Here is a 22426-nt window from a genome sequence, read left to right as displayed (position 1 = left end):
AACATCAATATGGAGTACAAATTGCCTGTCTTGGTTACATTGCAAATTCTCTTATATATATGAAGGCTTATTTAATGGATATATATACATATATTGCACATGATCATGTGATCAACCTCAGATGTTGTTACACATTGCTGGTCGCAGTGTGCTTTTGCATTGTTTTAGCCTTCAAATAATGCCGCCTTGCTGGCTAGGCAAGCAGGCCAATATATATCTATGTAATATGTATGTATGTGTATATATGTATATGTATGTATGTATGTATGTATGTATGTATGTATGTATGTATGTGTATATATATATATATATATATATATGTATATGTATGTATGTATGTATGTGTATATATATATATATATATAATATATATATATATATATATATATATATATATATATATAGTGGCTTTATCTCTAATTTAATTTATATTTATACTGTGAAATTTGATTTAATCCTAAATCTAATTTTTCCCTGCAAGTTTGGATATAATCCCTAATATTAATATTATTATTATTATTATATATATATATATATATATATATATATATATATATATATATATACACATATAGGGTGCACTGGGTAAATTGTTGTCATTTTACATTTTTAATTTCACGCATGCACATTGTTTGATTTTGATTTTGTTGGGCACCGTCTGTGAGAAAAACAGCACATTGAATAGTATCTGTGGAAGAGAGATTGAGGAAGATTTGGGATGAGGTGATAAAAAATTATCTCAAGAAGTTACATCTTCTTTAATTATTTCTCTTTCTTTCTTATTTTCAGGAACTGGAAAGTCCTTTCAAGATTTCCGGGCTGTCTGCTAATCCCTTTTTGTACAATTTAACCAAAGTGGTTGTTCTTTCTGCTTTCTCTGGTGTTCTCTCTGAATTGCTTGGTTTTAAACTAAAACTTTACAAAATTAAATTCAAAACTTGATGGCAACATGTTATTGAATAGGATGCAATTTATCAAGTAAACTCTCTACACCAAAGGCTCAAAAGGTCAACTGAATAAATTCTGTACACCAAGGCCTGAAGAGGACTTCATATTATCAACCGAAATTCTGTGCACCAAGCTCCAAAAAAGGACTTCAGTTTATTCATTGAATTAATTCTTTGCACTAAGCCCTCAAATAGGCTTCAATGTACCAAGTGGATTAATTCTGTGCACCAATTCCCACAAGCCTGTATAGCACTTGCAGAATAGAAGATCTAACAAACACTTTATTTATTGAAATATTCCTTCTATTTATTTATTTATTTATTTGATGTTAAATGACATTGTTTGCAAATGTACAGTGGCAACTCCTGAAGTGCCAGCCAAATGAAAGCAAAAAAAAAGTTTTAAACTGCTAAACACAGCTAGAAGTGACACATTTAGTGTCAGATTCTGTAAAATAGGACTATTTTTCTAGTGTTTTACTGCCTTTTCTCATTTTTACTTGAGTGGTGTCTACTTGTGAATGTATGTATGTGTGTGTCTGTGTGAGTGTTTCTAGTTTGTAGACTGAAGACATTCAATGTTTTCTTTTATTCTTCTTGTACATATTTCTTATTTTAAAGTTAGAAACAAGACTTTCTTCAATGTTGGTTTGAACATGTATGGAAGGAAATCACTTGAAAGTTTTGTAAAAGAGAGAGAGAGAGAAAGAAAGATTGGTAAAAGAAAAAAAGACTTTTTTTTCTTTTCCATTTAATTTATATAAATTGAAAAAAAGTTTTCTGTTTAAATGTTATTTATTTATATGATACAGAAATACACATATTTTCTTGAAAAGAAATTATATATATATATATATATATAATATATATATATATATGAACAAATTTCCAACCGTGCCCACATTATGAAAATGGAAAAAGCAAAAAAAAATTAAAGAAATATTCTCTAAAAATCAACTTTGCGCTTTTGAAATTGTTTCTGATATATAAGAAAACATAAATGTGTATTTATATTGATGATGATGATGGTGATGGTGGTGGAAATATGATAATGATGTGGAACAGTATTTGATTTACTTTGTGAAATAGGGGAAATTGTGTAGTTTTGTATTTCAGTTACATCACTGTTGTGAAAGGAAACAAGATGGAAAACATTTCATCTGTACTCAGCTGCGAGATTTAGATCTGCTTGGTTAACAGTTCATGTCTAAATGGAGAAGGACAAATGTTAAGATGTGCAACGAAATGCCTTTGTTTTCATCATTCTACATTCTAAGTTGAAATCCTACCAGAGTCAATAAAATAAGTACACAGCATGTACCCAAGTTGATCAAAACATCTCTACCTCTCTTGTATCTCACACATATTTTGTTTTCTTGTACCAGAATAAGAAATCTAAGGTGGAATAGCAGAAACAGTAGAATACTGCATTGAATGGTTTCTAGTATATAGTTTCATTGATCTCTCTTCTGAGTTTAAATCTTGCCAAGGTTGAGTTAGCATTTTTCCCACCAAAGTCAATAAATAGCTCTAATATTACTGAGTGCTCATTGAATACTAATCTCTTATAAATTTCTAGGCTTGTGTTAAAGGGCTGATACATAAATGTTATGGTATCTATAATACATTCTTGCAGTTGGAATTTTCTTGGGTCAGCTTTACTCTTATCCTTCCCTATTCTATCATATAAGTAACAATAATAGACTACGTGGGTTAATTTTATATATTTTCCTACTTATAAAGAAATTATTTCTGGGAGTCAATAAAAATCAATAGTATCTTTTCCCTAGAAATTGGTACAGTTGTTTGGAAATTAAGTCTGCTATAAATTTTGAGTTCTTTTTGTGACTTCTTGGCTTTTTTAATCTTCTTGTAAGATGGACCTAAACTGTGAACATTACATTTCCTTTCACTTAACTGTGTACATAAAGTTATCACTTATCCCTTCTGTTGTGCTAAATGAAAATTTATAATAGACTTTGATTTTTAATTGAATCAGATTTTTAACTGCCAAATAACCCAGAGGTAAAAAAAGGGAGGACCACGTATTGTATACAAGGAAAGGTAGATGGGATATGACCATAATCCTTCCAAGTCGTCTTAGATTGCTGAGTTCAGCTCAGTTGATGTTCAGCTTGAACTAAGTCTGTATGGCGCATAAGGGATATGAAAGATGGGTTGGTTTAAATGGAAATAGTATATAACTAACTGGTTGAGATGAACAACAACTATTGTAATTGCAGTGTAACTGACAGTAAGGACACAGCACATTTAGTGGGTCTAGCATGCCGTGGTGAATTGAAGGGTTGTCTGTCAGTCAGATGACCTTCTTTTAGAAGCAGTCTAGTGTTTTGTGCTTGTGGCAGCTGCTCACTAGTAATATGGGAGTAGTATTGTTATGTGACACACACTTGTTCTTTTTAGCTGGCTGACAACTTAAGAGTGGAAGTCTAAGAACGAATTCTTTGGTAAGCACCATGTTGCAGAAGTCTATTTTCAGAAAAGCAAGTTGACAAACTTATTTCAACTCCAGCAGATTTACTGTTTTCACGTCATCACTGGTCTGAAGAAAATGCTTCAATATCATATATCCATTTTTCTTTCTTTTAAAAACACTTGAGCTAAGTCTATGACTCAGTTTTAGATTTTCAGATGTTGTGATGTTGATGCCTGTTTCTTCTTTACTATATATTTTCAAGCATTGTGCCTAGTGAAAACAAGACAATTATTAGCGATGCAATTGGCTATGTAAAACAAAAAACAAAACAATGGACTTTTGGTTTACATTACTATACTTAGAGTACTGGATTGTGTTTCTGAGCAAAATATTTTAAACTACTTAAGTTTGGAGCCAAATGGGGAAAATATCCTTTCGTATTTTTCTGTGGTCAACTTTGCCTTTCATCTTTTCAAGGTTGATAAACTAACAGTCAGCTGCTGGAGTTGATATTATTGACTAACTTCTCAAAACTGTTGACCTTGTGCCTAAATCAGAAACAGTTATCATTACTATTATTATTATTATTAAGCTGGTGAGCATTGGACAAAATGATTTGTTGCATTTCTTCTGATTCATTACGTTCTGAGTTGAAATTCCACTGAGGTCAACTTTACATTTCATCTTTTTGGAGTTAATAAAATAAAGTTTCAGTCAAGTACTGGGGTTGATATAATAAATCTCCCCCGCCCCCAAAAATATCAGGCCTTCTGCCTAGAGTAGAAATTATTATTTTAGAAACAATTATTTCTTATAAAAGTTCTTAGTTTTATATCTCATGAGTTGTCTTTAACTTCTCCACATTTTTAATATGAGAAGTACTGATCATTTATTGGGTCAAGATGTTGGCCTTAACCTTTCCTTACAAATTTGTGATCTTTTAGCCAATGGTTGGGTCATTGGTTATTATAATGTTGGGTCCTGTTTTAATATTCTTTCTTCTCGTCATCTCAAAATAAAGTGTGAAAATTGTTGTGCAAGAGATGTTGATTCACCGAACTAATGACATTTTTTTTTTTGGTAAAAACATTTAATTTTCTGTCCAATCAGCAACAGACAATCAGATATCACTCTGTTCTCTCTTTTCTTTTTGTATGTGCATTTTCTGCAATTTAGCAATAAACTCATTGGAATATCTAAGAAAATATCAAATCCAAGTTTTGAAGTTGAAAAAAACTGCAATGCTTAACTTTTATTGACATCTCTATCTTGTATAAGTCTTTTTTTTTTAATTCTTTTTTTTTTAGTATTCATTGTTGGCAATATGGTTCTTTGTTCAGCATTTATACAGGCCATGTACACTTTATTTAAATGAATATCATAGAGTCTTATTTATATCCCTCCATACACATTTATTTTGTGATCTGGTGCAAAAGACATTATTGGAGAATATATTGCACCTTTGCCATCCACCACTCAAAATAACAGCCATGTATTGGAGTTAATATAAACAACTGTTCCCTAAATATAAACGCTTGTGCATTATCATCAGCAATGGGTTTGATATGGAAGTGGCTTGCCGGGAGCTGTCCAGACTCCAACTGTCTGCTGTGGCATGGTTTCTATGGCTGGATACACTTCCTGATGCCAACCACATAACAGAGTGTGCTGGGTGTTTTTATGTGCCAGTGGCACATGTGCTTTTTAAGTGGCACTGGCACCTGAAAGGATAAGCCTGTACATGTGGAAGACAGTGATTTTACTTAGCTTGATGTGTCCTATCAAGTACAAATCACCACATCTCCCAGTCCCTTGTCATTTCTTCAATGAGGCCCAGTGTCTGAAGATCCTTTCTCACCACTTCATCCCATGTCTTCCTGGGTCTACCCCTTCCACAAGTACCCTCCACAATTAGAGCTTTGCACTGCTTTATGCAGTTGTCCTTGTCTATATGCATCACATGACCAAACCAGCACATTAGAAATTATTAGTTTTAAAACAGTGGAGTAAATTTTAACTTTCATTCATCTTGTTTTGATTAAATAAGCACATACTATATTGTGACCAAATCAACTTTACATGTTTTTTTTTTGCCAAATATGAGAAATTATTATTACTAGCATTGAAGGGTAGTGGATTGGTACAACTGTTAGTCCACTTATCCATTTTCTCAACCCTCTGTTCCTGAGAGTGTCATGGGGGTTAAGTCCTCAGGACCCTATGGAAGAGGTGTCTATCAGAAGCAACCATCTTTCCAGCAGGATTATCCAACCATCTTATTGCAAAGACTGAGACATCAGTCCTCTCAAGAAAGTCTTCCCAGTACACTCTGTATGTTAGTAGGGCATCACTGAGACAAGTGGGAAAGTGTAAGTATCTTGGGGGCCATGTGCACAAGTGATGGAACACAGGAGGTTGAATTGGTTGCTAGAATCACAGGTGGTGGCACAGTAACATGTTTGCTCCGGCATTCAACCATCAGAAGAGGAGAGGTTGGTAAAAAGCTACCAATTTTGTTATCTTCAAATCAGTTTTCATACCTATCCTCACCTTTGGTCATGAATGTTAGGTAATGACCTAAGATGTACAAAATACAAGCAGCCAAAATGGGGTTCCTGCAAAAGATCTCTGGAGTAGTGTTATTCAACAGGATGTATAGCTCAGAGATTAGGGAGTGTCTGTAGGTCAAAGTCACTACCAATTCACATTCAGAGGTCACAGCTCCAGTGCTACAGACATATGACCAGAAAATTGTTAGTGTCTTACAAAATACCTCATGGTATTACACCTCTTTACATTCTGAGTTCAAATCTCACCAAGGTTAACTTTACCCCTCATCCTTTCAGGTTTGATAAAGCACCACTGAAGTACTGGGATTGATGTAATTGACCTGCTACTCCTACCTAAAATTTCAAGAGCTGATTCATGAACTGTAGTGCATTATATCTTCCATCAAGACTCTTAAAATAGTAATGGAGTTATAGAATTGATATTTAATCTCATCACTGTTTATAGTTCAGTTTTAGTCTTGATCAACTTTGCTTTCTGTTTTTCAAATTTGATCAAATATGTTTGCCAGCCTACCCTGGCTCCTGTGCCGGTGGCACGTAAAAAGCACCCACAACATCCATGGAGTGGTTGGTGTTAGGAAGGGCATCCAGCTGTAGAAACACTGCCAGATCAGACTGGAGCCTGGTGCAGCCTCCTGGCTTCCCAGACCCCGGTTGAACCATCCAACCCATGCTAGCATGGAAAACGGATGTTAAACGATGATGATGATGATACTGTAGTATGCTGGAGTAATTTGAACTTCTATTGCTGGCCTTGTGCCAGTGTATGGAATCACCATTATTACTTTCATGTCCTATGTACTGTTGTTCTTATTCATGGCTATATCTGATTGCTACATTTAAATCACCAACGTCTTAAAGGAAGAATTCAAAGTTAAATTTGTTGTTCAGAAGCAGAATGCAGTAGTCACTGTTGTGGTTGCCATCAGACTAAATATCTGGTATTTAGTTTTGTTTCACAAAGGATCAGGCATGGGTGTGTGGTTGAAGAGCTTACTCCCAACCAATGGTCTTTGGTTCAATTTCACTGCATGGCATCTTGGGCCAACCAAAGCATTGTAAGTGGATTTAGCAGATGGAAACTGAAAGAAGCTTATCGTGTGTGTGTATGTGTATATATAGAAATATATGATGGGCTTTTCAGTTTCTACCTACTAAATGTGTGTGTGTGTATATGTTTGTGTGTACCCTTGTCTTGACTTCTGTGATGGTTGTAAACGTACATCACTGTCATACAAGCGATGTTGTTCGTTTCCAATCTTCCTTGATGAACTTGTCTGATCATGTGGAAATATTACCTTGCCTGTAAACAGATGAGGGTTGGTGACAGGAAGGGCATCCAACCACAAGATCTGCCATAGCAAATTCCATCTGACTCATAAAAACATACTAAAAGTGGATGTTGACTGATGGTGATGGTCTCTGCATTCTGAATTAATCAATCCCTCTAGAGTTGACTTTGCTTTTAATTAGCATGTACTAATCATATACTAGGGTCAGTTCAATTAATATAATTCTCTCCTATAAACTTGTGGCTTTATGCTTGTACAAGAAATCATTATTCTTATTATTGGCAAGTATCAAGACAGCCCTAGGAACTTGGTGAACTGTCTGCAAATAAGCATCAATTCCAGATTGAAATCTCTGGTTATGTGATAAATATACAATAACCCCTGTTGTTTTAAAATGTTCTGCAAGTGTCATAGAGCAGATGATATATGATTCATGTGAATTGAATTAGCAACCTGGTTTAGATTGTTGTTATCCCTTTATTTCATTTCATGTTACTTGTTAATGTGCTGAGAAATGCATGAATACCACAACTACAATTACTTCCCTGAAAGCAGTAACTATGATTACCCAGGAAATGTCACTATTGTAATGAACAGAGTAAATATTCATCTTTTATTAAAGATCTCTATTACCCTAGTGCATGGGATAAATTAATATTCATACTTTAATTGGAATGTAGTTATCTATCAAAAGTCTTTTTTTTTTTTTTTTACTTATTACTCTCCTCAGTCAGATAAATGAAATCTGTCTCCAAGTGTATGGGATTAGTAAATAAAAAATCATTATTTTGTTCTCTTTATTTCGTTAGGATATAGGATAAATAAATATTTATCTTAACATCCCCAACATCAGACTGTTGTAAGAAACACTAATGATGAAGCTGTTGGTACAAGAAGAAAAATAGCTTAACTAATCTTATAATGTCATGGTTGGTTTCTCTCAGTTATTAACATGGTTGACATATTTGTCAAATCTTAGGGAAGGGTGAAAAATAGTGCCAACCATATACTGTGATCATGGTAACCTAGAATATTTTCTTTGTTATTACAAAAAATAGGAATGTATCTAAGATAAAGTCATTAATTTGATTAAGTTGTTGACTAATTGTTATAATCATGAAAGTTAATAACTTGGCAGAATTGGTAGAGTATCAAGCAAAATACTTTGTGGTATAAGATTACATCTTCATGGTCTGTGTTCCAATTTCACAAGAGCTGAAATAGCTTTTCATCATTTTGGGGTTGATAAATTTGACTATACCTTCCTTAACCCTTTTGTTATTGTATTTAATTTGAGATGCTTTGTGTTTCTTTCAATTACTTTAAATATAACAAAGAATTTAGTAAAATAACTTACTTATCATTCAGCTAATGTTAGGAACATAAATTGGGACTAAGGTTTGGTGGAAGATTTTAATTCAAAATTTATGAAAACAAGACATTTGTACTCAGGGCCAGAGCCGGTTTCAGCCGGGTTGGTAATGAAAGGGTTAAACATTTATGTTGTACCTATGTTAGAAATCTTTATTATAAGTATTATCACTTCTAATTTAATATCTTTATAGACTCAAAAAGCATAACAGGATTAATCTGGTCCATCTTGTGGAAATAAATGCACCTTGTGAAAGGAAATATCCATTGTCATAAAGACTATTAGTTTGATAAACTACTGCGTGTTGGCTTCATCTGTACCTAACTTTTGTTAATTCCTTAAGACAATACATATTTAGTAAGTGGCTTTACGGTGTAAAAAAAAAAGAATTGTTTCTGTTTTTATTTTCTCTAGTATAAGAAGATGCCATTGTTAGTGAAAAGTGTGAACTCTCTTAAGCTGTGGCAGAGTGGATTATATAAGGTTCCTAGTATATGAGAATAGTTAATAAGTATCTTGTTGAAACAGACATTGTACTGTTTACTCAGAAAAGAATTCTTCTCCATTTGGAAAATAGTCTTCATGCCCAGCAAAGAAATTAAGGTAGTTGCAGTATCAGAGCTGTAAAGGGCTAGACTAAAAACTTTATGTCTATGATTACAACCTTTTACCTTAACTCTTTAACATTCAAACTTGTCATTTAAAATCCACCACAAAGCACTTACTCTAAAAAGAGAACCAATGCAGCCACTAGATCTACTAGAAATAGCAACCAAATGTTCTTTACCGTCTTCACATAAATGGAGAACATATTAGATTATGTAGTCATGGATACTCTACGTGTGGTGATGGGGAGGGGTCTGATTTGGAACATCATTCATTTTGAGTTATGACTATAAGACCTGTCCAATTAAGCTTTCTGAGAAGCCATTACATCTTGAGTGTGTTAATGCATGTGATGGGGTCCTGAGAAGCTTGACAGTATGAGTGATAGGTCAGTATTGGTCAACATCAGAACTGATGACATTTTGAAAATATAGACGTTTGCCCTTGACTTGATTTCTTCATATGAAGTTAAATCCTCCTGTCGTAGCATGTTCGTCATCAACTGATTAGCTTTGTCTGAATTACAGAGCGAGCAGGATTAAGCTAATCTGATTTCGTGGAATGATAGAAGTCTTTGCAACTGATTGATCGATCACTGTCTTGAATTGTTCCTGTGTTGATTTGCCATAACTGAAAAATGGTATCTGTCTTAGCTGTTCTAAATGAGAGAGTATCGGAGTGAGTCATAGGTCATTTGAGTTTCAAAACTTCGTTCCCAATGTCCACTTCTTTGTTGTAAAGCAATGTCACCTTGTTCATTCAACTAAATTCAAACATATTGATACTACTTTATGTTATGCAAACTCCCAAAGTGAAATGGCAAATAATAATATATACGATTTTGTGGATGTTCGTTTTGTAGTTTCTGAATAAAATGCAGACACACGGAGACGACTTGTATTTAAATGTACAGATGTATATGGAGCCAACATTTCACATTTTCTTACCAAATTTGATGTCTTGGATCTTCAGATAAAGAAATATATTATTTTGATAACGATTTATAGACAAAATAACAATAATAAGATCGCTTTTGGTTTGGTACAGAAGAATAATTAAAATTATGAAAGATAACGAAATGGAAAAATAGTTATAAAAATAGAAATTTGTCCTATTTTTCTGGACTACCATGTTAGCTTAGCGATAACTATTAATATAGTTATTAAAAAAAAAACGGAATAAGAAACAGCTACGATAATAAATAAAATCATGAAAATATCTTTCAAGCGGCTGCAACCGAGATGCGTCTCCCAATACTGCGCCAGGAACTTCTGCTACTCCGTTAGCTTTGGTGGATCTTCAGTTTCGGGTGTCTCTACCCATAAAATCAGTGTAATTGAGTAATCTCCCTCTATTAGGGTGCGGGACTATCCAAAATATAATATTCGATATGGTCTGTTATTCAACACGATAGCAGTGGCCAGCAAGGCCTACCCTGAACTGAGCAATAACAGAGATAGACGGGATGTGCTCATAAATATCTATAAGATGTTTTGAACATTCATGAGAAATAAATACCATCAAGGCGATTTTTAAACTCCTTCGTTTAAGATCCATTAAGAAACCCCTCTACATATGCCATGAAGAAAGAAAACCTTATTAACTTTGATATATTTGATTGCCAGATATTTTGAAGCTACTTACAGACACTCTAGACTTGTCTCTTAACTGTAAGGAAATCTTATTGTAAGCTATGTAAGACCTAAGGTAAAGTTCTTGACCGTCTTGAGTTGTGTGCCATTGTTGAACCAAATTGTCATGTGGCTTTTATTCATCTTCATTGATGACCAAGTAACAAGTCTCTGTATTGAGAAACAAACCGATTCTAGCTGCAATATTCTCAGATGGTGTTAATAAATCTTGCGCATTATACTGTAGAGATGTGAAGGTGAGATCATCAGTATAATCAAGGTTGGAGAGATAAGCCCTCTGCTGAAGTCTTAATTGTTTCTACTTGATAGTGAGTTATTTGTTTTGGATGCAGTCAAGACTTTACTTAAGTCCACTAAAAGCACAAAGAAAAAAGTGCTAGGGTGCCTCTCTGAAGGGTTCCTATCGTTGGAAATTCTTTAGTTGCACCGTCTGTGCTTTTCACAAAGCTTGATGGATTTTTGTATTTGATGGTGATAGCTTTGACACTCTCACTTGTGTTTGACTCTCGTAAGTTTCTGTGTGTAGAAGCTGAGAACAATAGGAAAGGGCTTGTAGAAAAACCTCGGCTCGGTTTCGAATCTAGTGTATGAATCTAGGAAGCTATTCGTCACACACACGCGCGCGCGCGCGCACACACACACACGCACACACACACACACACACACACACACACACACACACACACACACACACACACACACACACACACACACACACACACACACACACACACACACACACACACACACAGAAATGAAAATAGATAGATATTTGGAATGATATCTTGATTACAATTTCACGTTAAAAATGTTACCTTCGAAAAGTTAGTACGTTGTTTCAAATACCTTGAAAGACAGGATGCGATTCTTTCATCGCCTCAATTTAAATTTTCTTATATTTCTAAAGTATTCAGTTTGATTTTTGCTCTATATATCGGATTATTAATTTTCATATTGTTTTCAATACATTTCAAATATATTGGGTTATGTATTCAAATATATTCAATTCAATGAAATAGTTAAAGAATTATTTTCTAACATCTAGGTTATTTTGAAACCATATTCTAACTGTACAAAGATGTGTTTTTTAAATGACAGATTTTAATACCGACAGGAAAACCGACGAAAGAGTTCTTGTTTCATCAGGACAATGCTCCAGTACGCAAGTCTTTGGTTTCAATGGCTACTGTACGTTATTCTGGCTTTGAACTGGATGACCATCCTCTCTATACTTCTGATTTGGTTCCATCTGACTATCATCTATTCCCCATCATGAAAAAAAACAAAACATTCGGCTGAGAACCAGGATCGACGTGATGATGACGTAATATCTGCTGTTGATGACATTTTTTGACCAACAGGATGGAAGCTTAGGATCCCAACACCGATGGAAGAAGTATGCAGACCGCAAGGGGGACAATCTAGAAGAATATACTTCATTTGGTCATATGAGAGTATCTTGGTCAGCCACCCTCGTATATATATATATATATATATATATATAGTAGAAAAAATAATGTGCAGAAAACAGGTGTGGGATTCAAGGCTTTATAGGACACACGCGTTTCAGCAAAATGCTAAAATGGCGAAATAATTACGTAACAAGTTAAGGCAGTGTGCAACCATGCATTTCACTGAGCCTGATTTTGGTTGCATGTTGCACTTTACACACACACACACACTTATACAATATATATATTTCTTTACTACCCACAAGGGGCTAAACACAGAGGGGACAAACAAGGACATACAAACGGATTAAGTCGATTATATCGACCCCAGTGCGTAACTGGTACTTAATTTATCGACCCCGAAAGGATGAAAGGCAAAGTCGACCTCGGCGGAATTTGAACTCAGAACGAAACTGCAGACGAAATACGGCTACGCATTTCGCCCGACGTGCCACCGTTTCTGCCAAATAACACAATACAATCACTTTCGTAGCACACCGCCGTAACGTAACCAACAACTGCTGTACATCAACCCCACTAACACCATCACTGCTACTGTTGCTGCTGCTGCTACTACTACTACTACTACTACACCAAACCTTCATCCACCCTACCATCCACCACCACAACAAAATAGTTACTTGTACGTGAGGTGTGAAAGAGTTGGCTGCTATCTTTAACAGATTAAACAACCACGTAGGGACTCCCTCTTCGACTTGTATCCCTTTCCCCCCACCCACCATACTCCCCACAAAAAGGACAATCACAGCTGGAACGCTTTTGATCGTTGATCCTTGATTTTCTGTATCAGAACTCACCAGGGGCTAAAAACTCACACCGCTTCCATGCTTATTAAAGCATCCTCTCCACCTTCCGTAGCAGTAGTACCTTTTCTAGCAACACAAATGCCATTTTGACCACCACCACCACCACCAGCTCCACAACCAGCATCACCACCACCACCACCACCAACAACAACAACAACAACAACAACACCATTACCATCACCATCACAACCTATTTCTTTACTACCCACAAGGGGCTAAACACAGAGGGGACAAACAAGGACAGACAAACAGATTAAGTCGATTACATCAACCCCAGTGCGTAACTGGTACTTATTTAATCGACCCCGAAAGGATGAAAGGCAAACGACCCCGAAAGGATGAAAGGCAAAGTCGACCTCGGCGGAATTTAAACTCACAACATCACCACCACCACCACTACCAACACCTCCATTACCATCACCACCACTATCACCACCATTACCATTCCAACCACCAGTACCACTTCCAGCGACACAACCACCGCCGCCGCCATCGCTACGAACACCATAAATAACACTAACATCATTTTAACACCGACACTACATGTACTTACACCAATACCACTACAATATTCTCTACCATCACCACCACCACCACCGACACCGACGCCGCCACCGCTACCCCCCCCCCCCCAGTCACCACAAACACCCCCATCACTAACAGCACCACAATCTCTCCCTTCCTGCTGCACTACTTAGCTTACGTAATTTGTACCATTTCCTCTCTCTCTCTCTCTCTTTCTCTCCCTATCTGTATCTCTCCTCTTCTCTCTTGTATTCTCTTTTTGTTTCTCATCCTTTTTTTTGGTGGGTGGGGAATGTGTCTAATTTTCTTCATTATTATTATTATTATTTTTCTTTTTTTCCCCCTCTTTTATGACATTTTTCTTCCGCATGTTTGAATCCACTAATGATGACTTTAAGCAGTACAGCATCTTATTCTCATGAAAACCAACAAGCTTCCCTTTCTGTGTGTGCGCTCGTACACATACACACACACACACACACACACACAGAGGCCACACACACACACGTACACAAACGCACACGCACACATACACACGTGTGTGTGTGCGTTGGTTAATGTAGCTGAATGCTCTCTTTGAAAAAAGAGGTAAAAACTGCAATTTAAGTCAAATTAGTCAATGCATTGTACATCATCTTGTTGCACATTGTGCTAAAATCATCCGGTCTCCTATCCTTTCCATTTTATATTTAACTAATTTATTTAGTCATTTGTAGGTGGGGTGGGCCATTCGTTTCTGATAAAGCACAAGAACAGTTCTTGTTTGCGAGGTCGTATACTATAGCAGAACAGAGCACATTATTGGAATATATCTGATGGGTCACGAAGTTCGCTTTGCAATAACGAAGTTACGGATTCGATGACACTACCTAACATTTGAACAGAATATCTTTTATCACTGTTTCATGCTGACATAAGCCCAATGAGTGAAACTAGGTAGACAGGAGATGTACGAACCGACGCCGAATAACAGGATTGTCACTACGTTGCCTGACTCTACGTCGGTTTCGAAGGCAAGTCTTCCTGTTGATTCGATCAACCTAACAACCTGCATCTGAAATTAACATGCGAGTGTCTGAGAGTTCCACAGACACGCGTACATTTGACGTAGTTCTCAAGGAGATACAGGGTGGCACAGAGTGTGACAAAGCTGCCCCTTTGAATTACAAGTATAACTCATTTTTGCGAGCTGAGTAGACTGGAGAAGAGAAAAATAAAATGTCTTGCCCAAGAGTACAATGTGCCGCCTGGAATCGAATTCACGACCATGAGCCGACTGCCCTAACCATTAAGCCACGCACCTTCACAGGACGGTCAGAGTGTGATGCTGAGAGTATTACACTGAGGACAGAAGTGTGAACGAAACGCTTGCCCACTTGCATCATCATTAAGCAAGTGGGTAGTTTTGTTGATCGAACACTAGAAGGGAACATTGTACCCACAGTTAAAAGTCCATGTTTTATCCAATACTGTCACGTAGATTCTTCAGAGAATTACTTAAAAGGACACGTGACTATCGAACACACAGGTCACACAATAAGTCATTGGGTGGGCAGTTCAAATAGTCGAACAAAAGGATGCTTATCGTCGAAGCTAATAAAGATCCATTTGTCATCATCATCATCATCATCATCATTATTATTATTACCACCACCTTAGCAAAGGCAGAGGTATTATTTTCTGTCGTGTTTGTTTGTTTGTTTGTCCGTGGACAAGATATCTCAAGAACCGCTGGATGGATTCGGATGAAACTTTCAGGGATGTTTGGCCTCGTAACTAGCACGAACTGATTAGATTTTGGGATCGATCTGGTACCGGACAAGGATTCTAGATTATTTTTTAATATTTTCTTTACTTTATATGTATATGCAAAGTTTCACATAGTTCTCTTGTACACGCACACACATACACACATATACTCACATTTCAAACACCATTTATCGGCTTTTTTCACTTATTCCTTCGGTACTCATCTATCACCCCTTCCTTTGTCATTCATACGACGCTCTCTTTCCCACTTCGTTTCGTCTTTCTTATTGTCATTACTTTCTTTCACTCCCTCTCAGTCGTGGCTATTACTCTCACTACTTCTCCTTCACTGTATTAATATTTCATCTCCTCTCCCTTCACCTCTCAACATATATATGTGTGTGTGTGTGTGTGTGTGTGTGTGTTTGGACTAACTTTCCCTTTGAGAGAGGTCGGGTTCATTTTTAGTATTCTCGTTTGTGAGAGCAGTCCAGTTTATTTCAAATATTCTCATTTTAAAAGTCATCTCCAACTAATCGTCGAGAAAGCGTTGGTGTTGCCTTGGCGGAGGTCTGCGCTCTCTGAGTGCTCTTGTTGTTATTATTTTCTCTTTATCACAGGTTTTGTTGGAACACTTGGAGTCTTGCATGCGTAGCGAGCTTACTACCTGCAGCCTACGGTACCATGTTATTCGTTTTTCTCAGCTATCTAATACTTTCCTGCTTATTCTGACCGTGCCAAGGGGCAAACCTTTTATAACAGTTCTACTGGACACTCTATTCCAATTTCCTTTATATTCCCCTTGATGCATGCTGATACTGTCCCCAAGGACCCAACAATAATGGACACTATTTTCACCTTCATTTTCCATAGCCGGGCTATTTCGTATTTGCATCTTTCTATCTATCTTTTCGCCTTCCTTCTTGACTATTTGTGGGTCAAAGGGGCATGCAACGTCAACTATACAGCATATGTGGTGCACCTTGTCCACCGCCACTAGGTCGGGTCTGTTATACTCTAGCAGCTGATCTGTTTGGGATGAGAGATCCCAGTGAATTATGTTAGTCTCCGTTTATTATCATCATCATCATCATCATCATCATCATCATCATCACCATTATTATTATTATTATTATTATTATTATTATTATTATTATTATTATTATTATTATGTGGTGAAAGCACAGTTTATTTTGCTGGATATAATGGAATGTGTCAGCTGTCCTCAGCCACTAGACTAAGGTGATACTTGTTTACTGGTCATGTTTTAAGAACACCGCGAAGAATTCTTGCAGTTCCAAACAACGCTGATTTTTGTAGGTGTTCTACTTTCACACTTTTACCAGTCTTTTCCAGCTATGTTGGTAGTTGAGTACTGATACTTTTAAGTGCGCCAATGATCATAGTTGTTTACTACTACTACTACTACTACTACTACTACTACTACTACTACTTCTTCTTCTTCTCTCTCTTCTTCTTCTTCTTCCTTCTTCTTGTTCTTCTTCTTCTTCTTCTTCTTCTTCTTTCTTCTTCTCTTCTTCTTCTTCTTCTTCTTCTTCTTCCTCCTTGATCCTGTTGCCACTGGGACGCGAAGATAATCTGGAACTCGACTGAGGATACAAAACTCCGAATGACCCGTCCTTGTTTTCTTTGTATCGTCTGTCTGGATGTTTTGCGTTCTTGTCCCATTTTTGTATTTTTTATATATAAAAAACTAGCAGTATCGCCCGGCGTTGCTCGGTTTGTAAGGGAAATAACTATATAAGCATTTTTAGAGAGTTATAGCCAAAAAATAGCAAAAAAATGCATTAAAAATGGGAAAAAATTATGGTAAATTTTTTTTTAATTCGTTGACTCATCGTAGACATTTTTAGAGAGTTACTTCCCTTATATAATTGCGAAAAAATGCATTAAAATGGAAAAAATGATGGTAATTTTTTTTTTAAATCGTAGACTCATCGTAGACGCGCGCTAATACTCAGAAGGGCTCGATATGAATCACGACTATAAGATACCCGGTTTTGGTTAAACGGTACCGCAAAATGTGGGAGTAGTTAGGAATCTAAATCGTAGGAGACAGACACACAACTTCACTTTTATATATAAAGATATAGCGACGTAGTACACTTTGATCTCTTATATATATATATATATATATATATATATATACAGAGAAAGAGATAAATAGATAGGTAGATTGACATATATATATACACACAAATATACATCACACACACACGTGTGTGTGTGTGTATGTGTATGTGTGTGTGTGCGTGTGCGTTCGTGTGTGTGTGTATTCGTGTCTGTGTAAAGACTAAATTCCTTTGAAACAAAGAATGGCCAAGTTTTTCAAAGAAAATATTGATAAATGTAGTAGCCTTAAAGCAGAAACTAATAATTACTTGAATTGAAAGCATTTAAAATATTCCAAGGACTTCACAATTATATATTGTTAGAACTATTTCTTTATCTTCAGGAAAAATGCAATTTAATAGGAATGGGCAGTCCACTGCTGCTGTAACTAGGTTCGAAGTAACTGTTGACTGTTTTGTTGTTTTGTTCTACTGGACTCAACTTCCTTGAAGCAAGGACGAGGAGCAATAATAATTGCAACAATAATCACATCAACTATTATAATACTTTTGACATTATATGTTTTCACAGGCGCCGTTCGTCATCACTGATTATTGCCGTAAGTAAATAATGGGCTTAATTGCTCAGAAATGTTATCATTTCCATTAAGTTAAAAAACATAATGAACAAAATTTGTATTCTGATACTGATAAAATGCTATGGAAAATTCCACGAGTGTATGTCACAGTTTGTCATGCAGTTCAGGTCTCGCTTTCATATACGAACTGTCTGTAAAAACATATATAACTTGTATTTAATGGTATGTGACAACTTTTGAACGTACATTGAATGAATATATCGAAAGTATGACGTATTAGCTGCCTTGCCTACACAGCACAGCTATAATTACACCCAAATTTTAGCCATAGTGACGGGCGGCTGTGAATTAAGTCAAACAGTTATCGCTCAGATAAAGATTTTCCATTGATAAACAGGCAAATGGGTGAGGAAGTTTATCATCAGAATTATTTAACAGTGTCTGACTCAGTAATACCATTCATTTACACTGGAAACGTCTAACACTGATTCATGTCATATCAAACATTAATGGGCCAAAGAGAAATAATTTAATAAGACAGGCGTATTACTGCCGCATTTACTATTTAAACATAAGACATAATGCCTACGTATTAGACGTAAATCATTACGTCACACCAGTACAGTGATATTTGTCATTCTGCGAAAAAGATTAATTAAACCAAAACGTGACTCTGTGGTAAAAAGTTTGATTCCCAATCGCATGGTTCTGGGTTCAGTTCAACTGCATGACACCTTGGGTAAGTGTGTCTTTCACAATAGCCTCGGGCCAACAAATGCATTATGAGTGAACTTGGTTAGGACACTGAAAGTAGCCGTTAGTGCATAATACACACACACACACACACACACACACACACACACACACACACACACACACACACACATATATATATATATACATATATATACATATATATATACATACATATATATATACATACACACACACACACACATATATATATACATATATGTATATATACCTATATATATACGTATAGATACATATCTATCTATCTAGCTATATATATATATATATATATATATATATAACACACATATATATGTATGTTTGATATATATATATATTCTTTTATACGTTTCAGCTCTAAGGGTGTGGCCATACTGGGGCACCGCCAGTGGAATATATGTAAATGTATGTCTATGTGTTTTTGTGTCTGTGTTTGTTTTCCACCACCGCTTGACAAACGGGGTACGTGTGTTTACATTCCCGTAATTTAGCGGCGGGAAAAAAAGAGTCCGATACCATTAAATACAAGTACCAAGCTTAAAATAAAAAAATAAGGGGTCGATACGTTCCACTAAAATTCCTCGAGGCGATGCCCCAGCATGGTCGCAGTCTGGTGACTGAAACCAGTAAAAAAATGTTTAAATAGATATATCTGAAGTTGTCGTATGTATTTGCCCAAATGGTTAGAATAATGTTACTCATTTTGTTTTCTCACCACATAAGAATTTATAATTGAATTTAGATTTTATTTTCATGCTGAGTACATTAAAAATACCAATACTAATTTACTACTAACTTAGCCAGTATTTATTATACATGCTTGTACTATTTTTATCGACCAGTCGTATAAAACTCCTCTTTTCCTTCGTTGCACACTTTAAATTGAAATGCTGCTCTTAATTATTTCCTCAAATATTTAAGGCGAATATTTCCCTTCACTCGAAGCTTGTTAAAGAAACGGCTTCTTTTAGCCCAGTTGTTTCATTAAACCGGAAGTCTTGATATTTTGGTTATTTGAGTTAACCAGAAATCTCAATTAGTTCATTTTTCCATATTGGCAGGAAGTCTTAAATTCCAAGTCATTGATTTCTCCTACAACTGTACTGCATTGGGGGAAGGGATTCAGATTTAAAGGAGAAAAGTTGCTTTATTTTTGTGTTTTTTTTTTCTTTTTTTGTTTTTTTTCTTCTTTGAACGACATACGGTCGGCTGTTTTAAATGTTTCAACTGTCTGAAAGCACCCGGTCCTTTCCTTATTTTAAATTATTGACATCAAAGAGGATTTTTCAGTTATGGTTGTATAAATGAACTATAAATTCAGCTACAATGCAGCATTTATTTACAGTCTTTTACGTCTATAGTTTAAATCCTGCCGAGACCTACTTTTTCATTCTTCGAGGGTCAACAAAAAATTAAGTAAAAGTAATGTCCTGAAGTCGATATAATAAACGGTTTCCACCAGCCAATAGAAACCAATAGAGATTACCACTCATTAGTCGAAACTTCCGATTACCGAAAAATCAGCAGTTAAATAGATTTGAAACTAACAAGTAATGTTTATCACAATATGGCTGTTCCGAAGGAACCGACGTTAATACGGCTTTTAACTCCAGGAAGAGCATCCTCCAACTGGTTATCGATACAAATCTGCACCCGATATATATATATATATATATATATAGATATATATATATATATATATATTTATGTTGTATTTGTTGCTCTTTCTACCCTCCTCTGTACATCGGTCAAACGCTTGGCTGATCGGTTTGCGGGCACTTCCGAGACATCAGACTCACCAATGACACCCCGGTCTCGCGCCATTTCCGCTCTACTGATCATTCACTACGACACCTGTCTGTGTTCGCCGTTAATCTCTCTTCGCTCCATTGCTCCACATGGGCTCAAATCTCCTCCTCTCTTCATCCGATACCTACTTCCTCCCTTCACTCCTACCTACATTCTCTCTTCATTGATACCACCTCCACGCACCCCACCCCACTCCCATATACTCCCCCTTATTCCCACATCTTCATCCCCACATCACACTCATATCTCCACAGCCACATCCCCACACCCCACAATCCTACAGCCACATCCCCGTTCGCCCACTACACCCCAAACCCCGCCACAGACACACCACACCACATTACACACCCCACACCACTCCATACACTAGCACTGACCACTTCCCAGCACCTTCGCCACACTCAATCATCCGCCCGCACACCCACATAGCATCTTCCACACACCCACACATTACGGACGCACATACTTACACACGCACATATCCACATATGCCAAAGTCCCTAACCCCTATCCACACGCACACACACACACACACACACACACACACACACACAGTCTCACATACACACATACACACGCGCACCTTCGTTTTCGGATCGCCAATATTTTATTATCTCTCCTTCTGTCTACCTCTCCTGTCAAACCATTTTTTCCAACCAGTTGCTATGCTTGATCGCTAAATCCATAAGATTTTTTATTCTCTCTCTGTCTATTTTCTCTTACTCCTGTCTGTTAAAGGGCGTAGTCTCGAAACGTAAAAGAGCTTCTCACTTTCCCGAGCATCAAACTAATACACCTGCTTGTTGTTCATACACTTGTCTTCATCTTATATTTTTCAGTAAATTTCAACTATATATATATATTGTTGTTATTATGTTAAACTGTCGTATGTTCAAATTTGGTCAAATGCGTTTTGTTCAATATTTATTTTTGCTTGCCACAGCCGGTTCTTTTGTTCAAACTATCGTATATCCAGCTGCTTTAGATGCCAATATATCAAAAATTGTGAAAGTGTAGTACAACGGTTTTGCTATGGAATGGTGAAATTTTTTTTCGTTCTCTGAAAGAGAAATATTTTGGACTTATGACACTTTGCATAATAGCAACGATATATATATATATATATATATATATATATATATAATATATATAATATATATATATATTATATATATATAATCTTATAAATTAAGAGAAAAAAATGAATGACTGACCGCTAGCTCCCTAAAGCTGTTTTTTTTTTAATTCTCTCTCTCTTTATTCCCTCGTGTTCCTTTCATTTGAAGAACGTAGGCCCGAAACGCAAAAGACTTTCTCACATTCTCGAGCGTTAAACTAATGCACCTGTTTGTTGTTTATGCACCTATCTTCGTCTTTTGTTTTTCTGTAAATTTCAACTATGCATATATAATTTGGGTATGGTAGATGATTTCAGCAAAAATTTAGATTCAGATGAATATGGTACTTAAGTTGAGGCACCAGAATTTAGTACGGTATTATCCATAATACAATTTCAAAGTATGGCGATTAAAATCAAAATAAGTAACAAGGATATCCAGAGGTAATGCAGTACGATCGTTTCATGCAACTCCATTTAATTGAACAATGAAATCATTATATCAATTTAAAATGCAGAGCAATCATGAACTGCATAAAGATAGAATTAAATTAAATTAGAACAGATGGACACATTATTATAATTATACCTCAAATTTCCAAGAAGTTAAGGATATAGACAAAGAACATGTCTCTACTTCAGCATAGA

The 22426-nt window shown here is 36.1% G+C and overlaps 1 protein-coding gene across 8 annotated transcripts in view; it reads left to right on the top strand.

The window, feature by feature from the left end:
• Window positions 1–1722, top strand: part of LOC115209839 (putative homeodomain transcription factor 2) — an 89015-nt gene extending 87293 nt beyond the window's left edge. For all 8 annotated transcript variants that reach the window (XM_029778407.2, XM_036501377.1, XM_029778404.2 and 5 more), the window contains one exon: window positions 790–1722. In XM_029778407.2, coding sequence (XP_029634267.1) covers window positions 790–942 — 153 coding nt within the window. In that variant the 3' untranslated portion in view covers window positions 943–1722. The remainder of the gene's footprint in view (window positions 1–789) is intronic.
• Window positions 1723–22426: the final 20704 nt, after the last annotated feature.

Source organism: Octopus sinensis, linkage group LG3 (genome assembly GCF_006345805.1).
Source record: "Octopus sinensis linkage group LG3, ASM634580v1, whole genome shotgun sequence".
In the NCBI taxonomy this organism is placed as follows: domain Eukaryota; kingdom Metazoa; phylum Mollusca; class Cephalopoda; order Octopoda; family Octopodidae; genus Octopus; species Octopus sinensis.
Note: the sequence above shows the minus strand (reverse complement) of the source record. Positions and strands in the feature narration are given on the sequence as shown.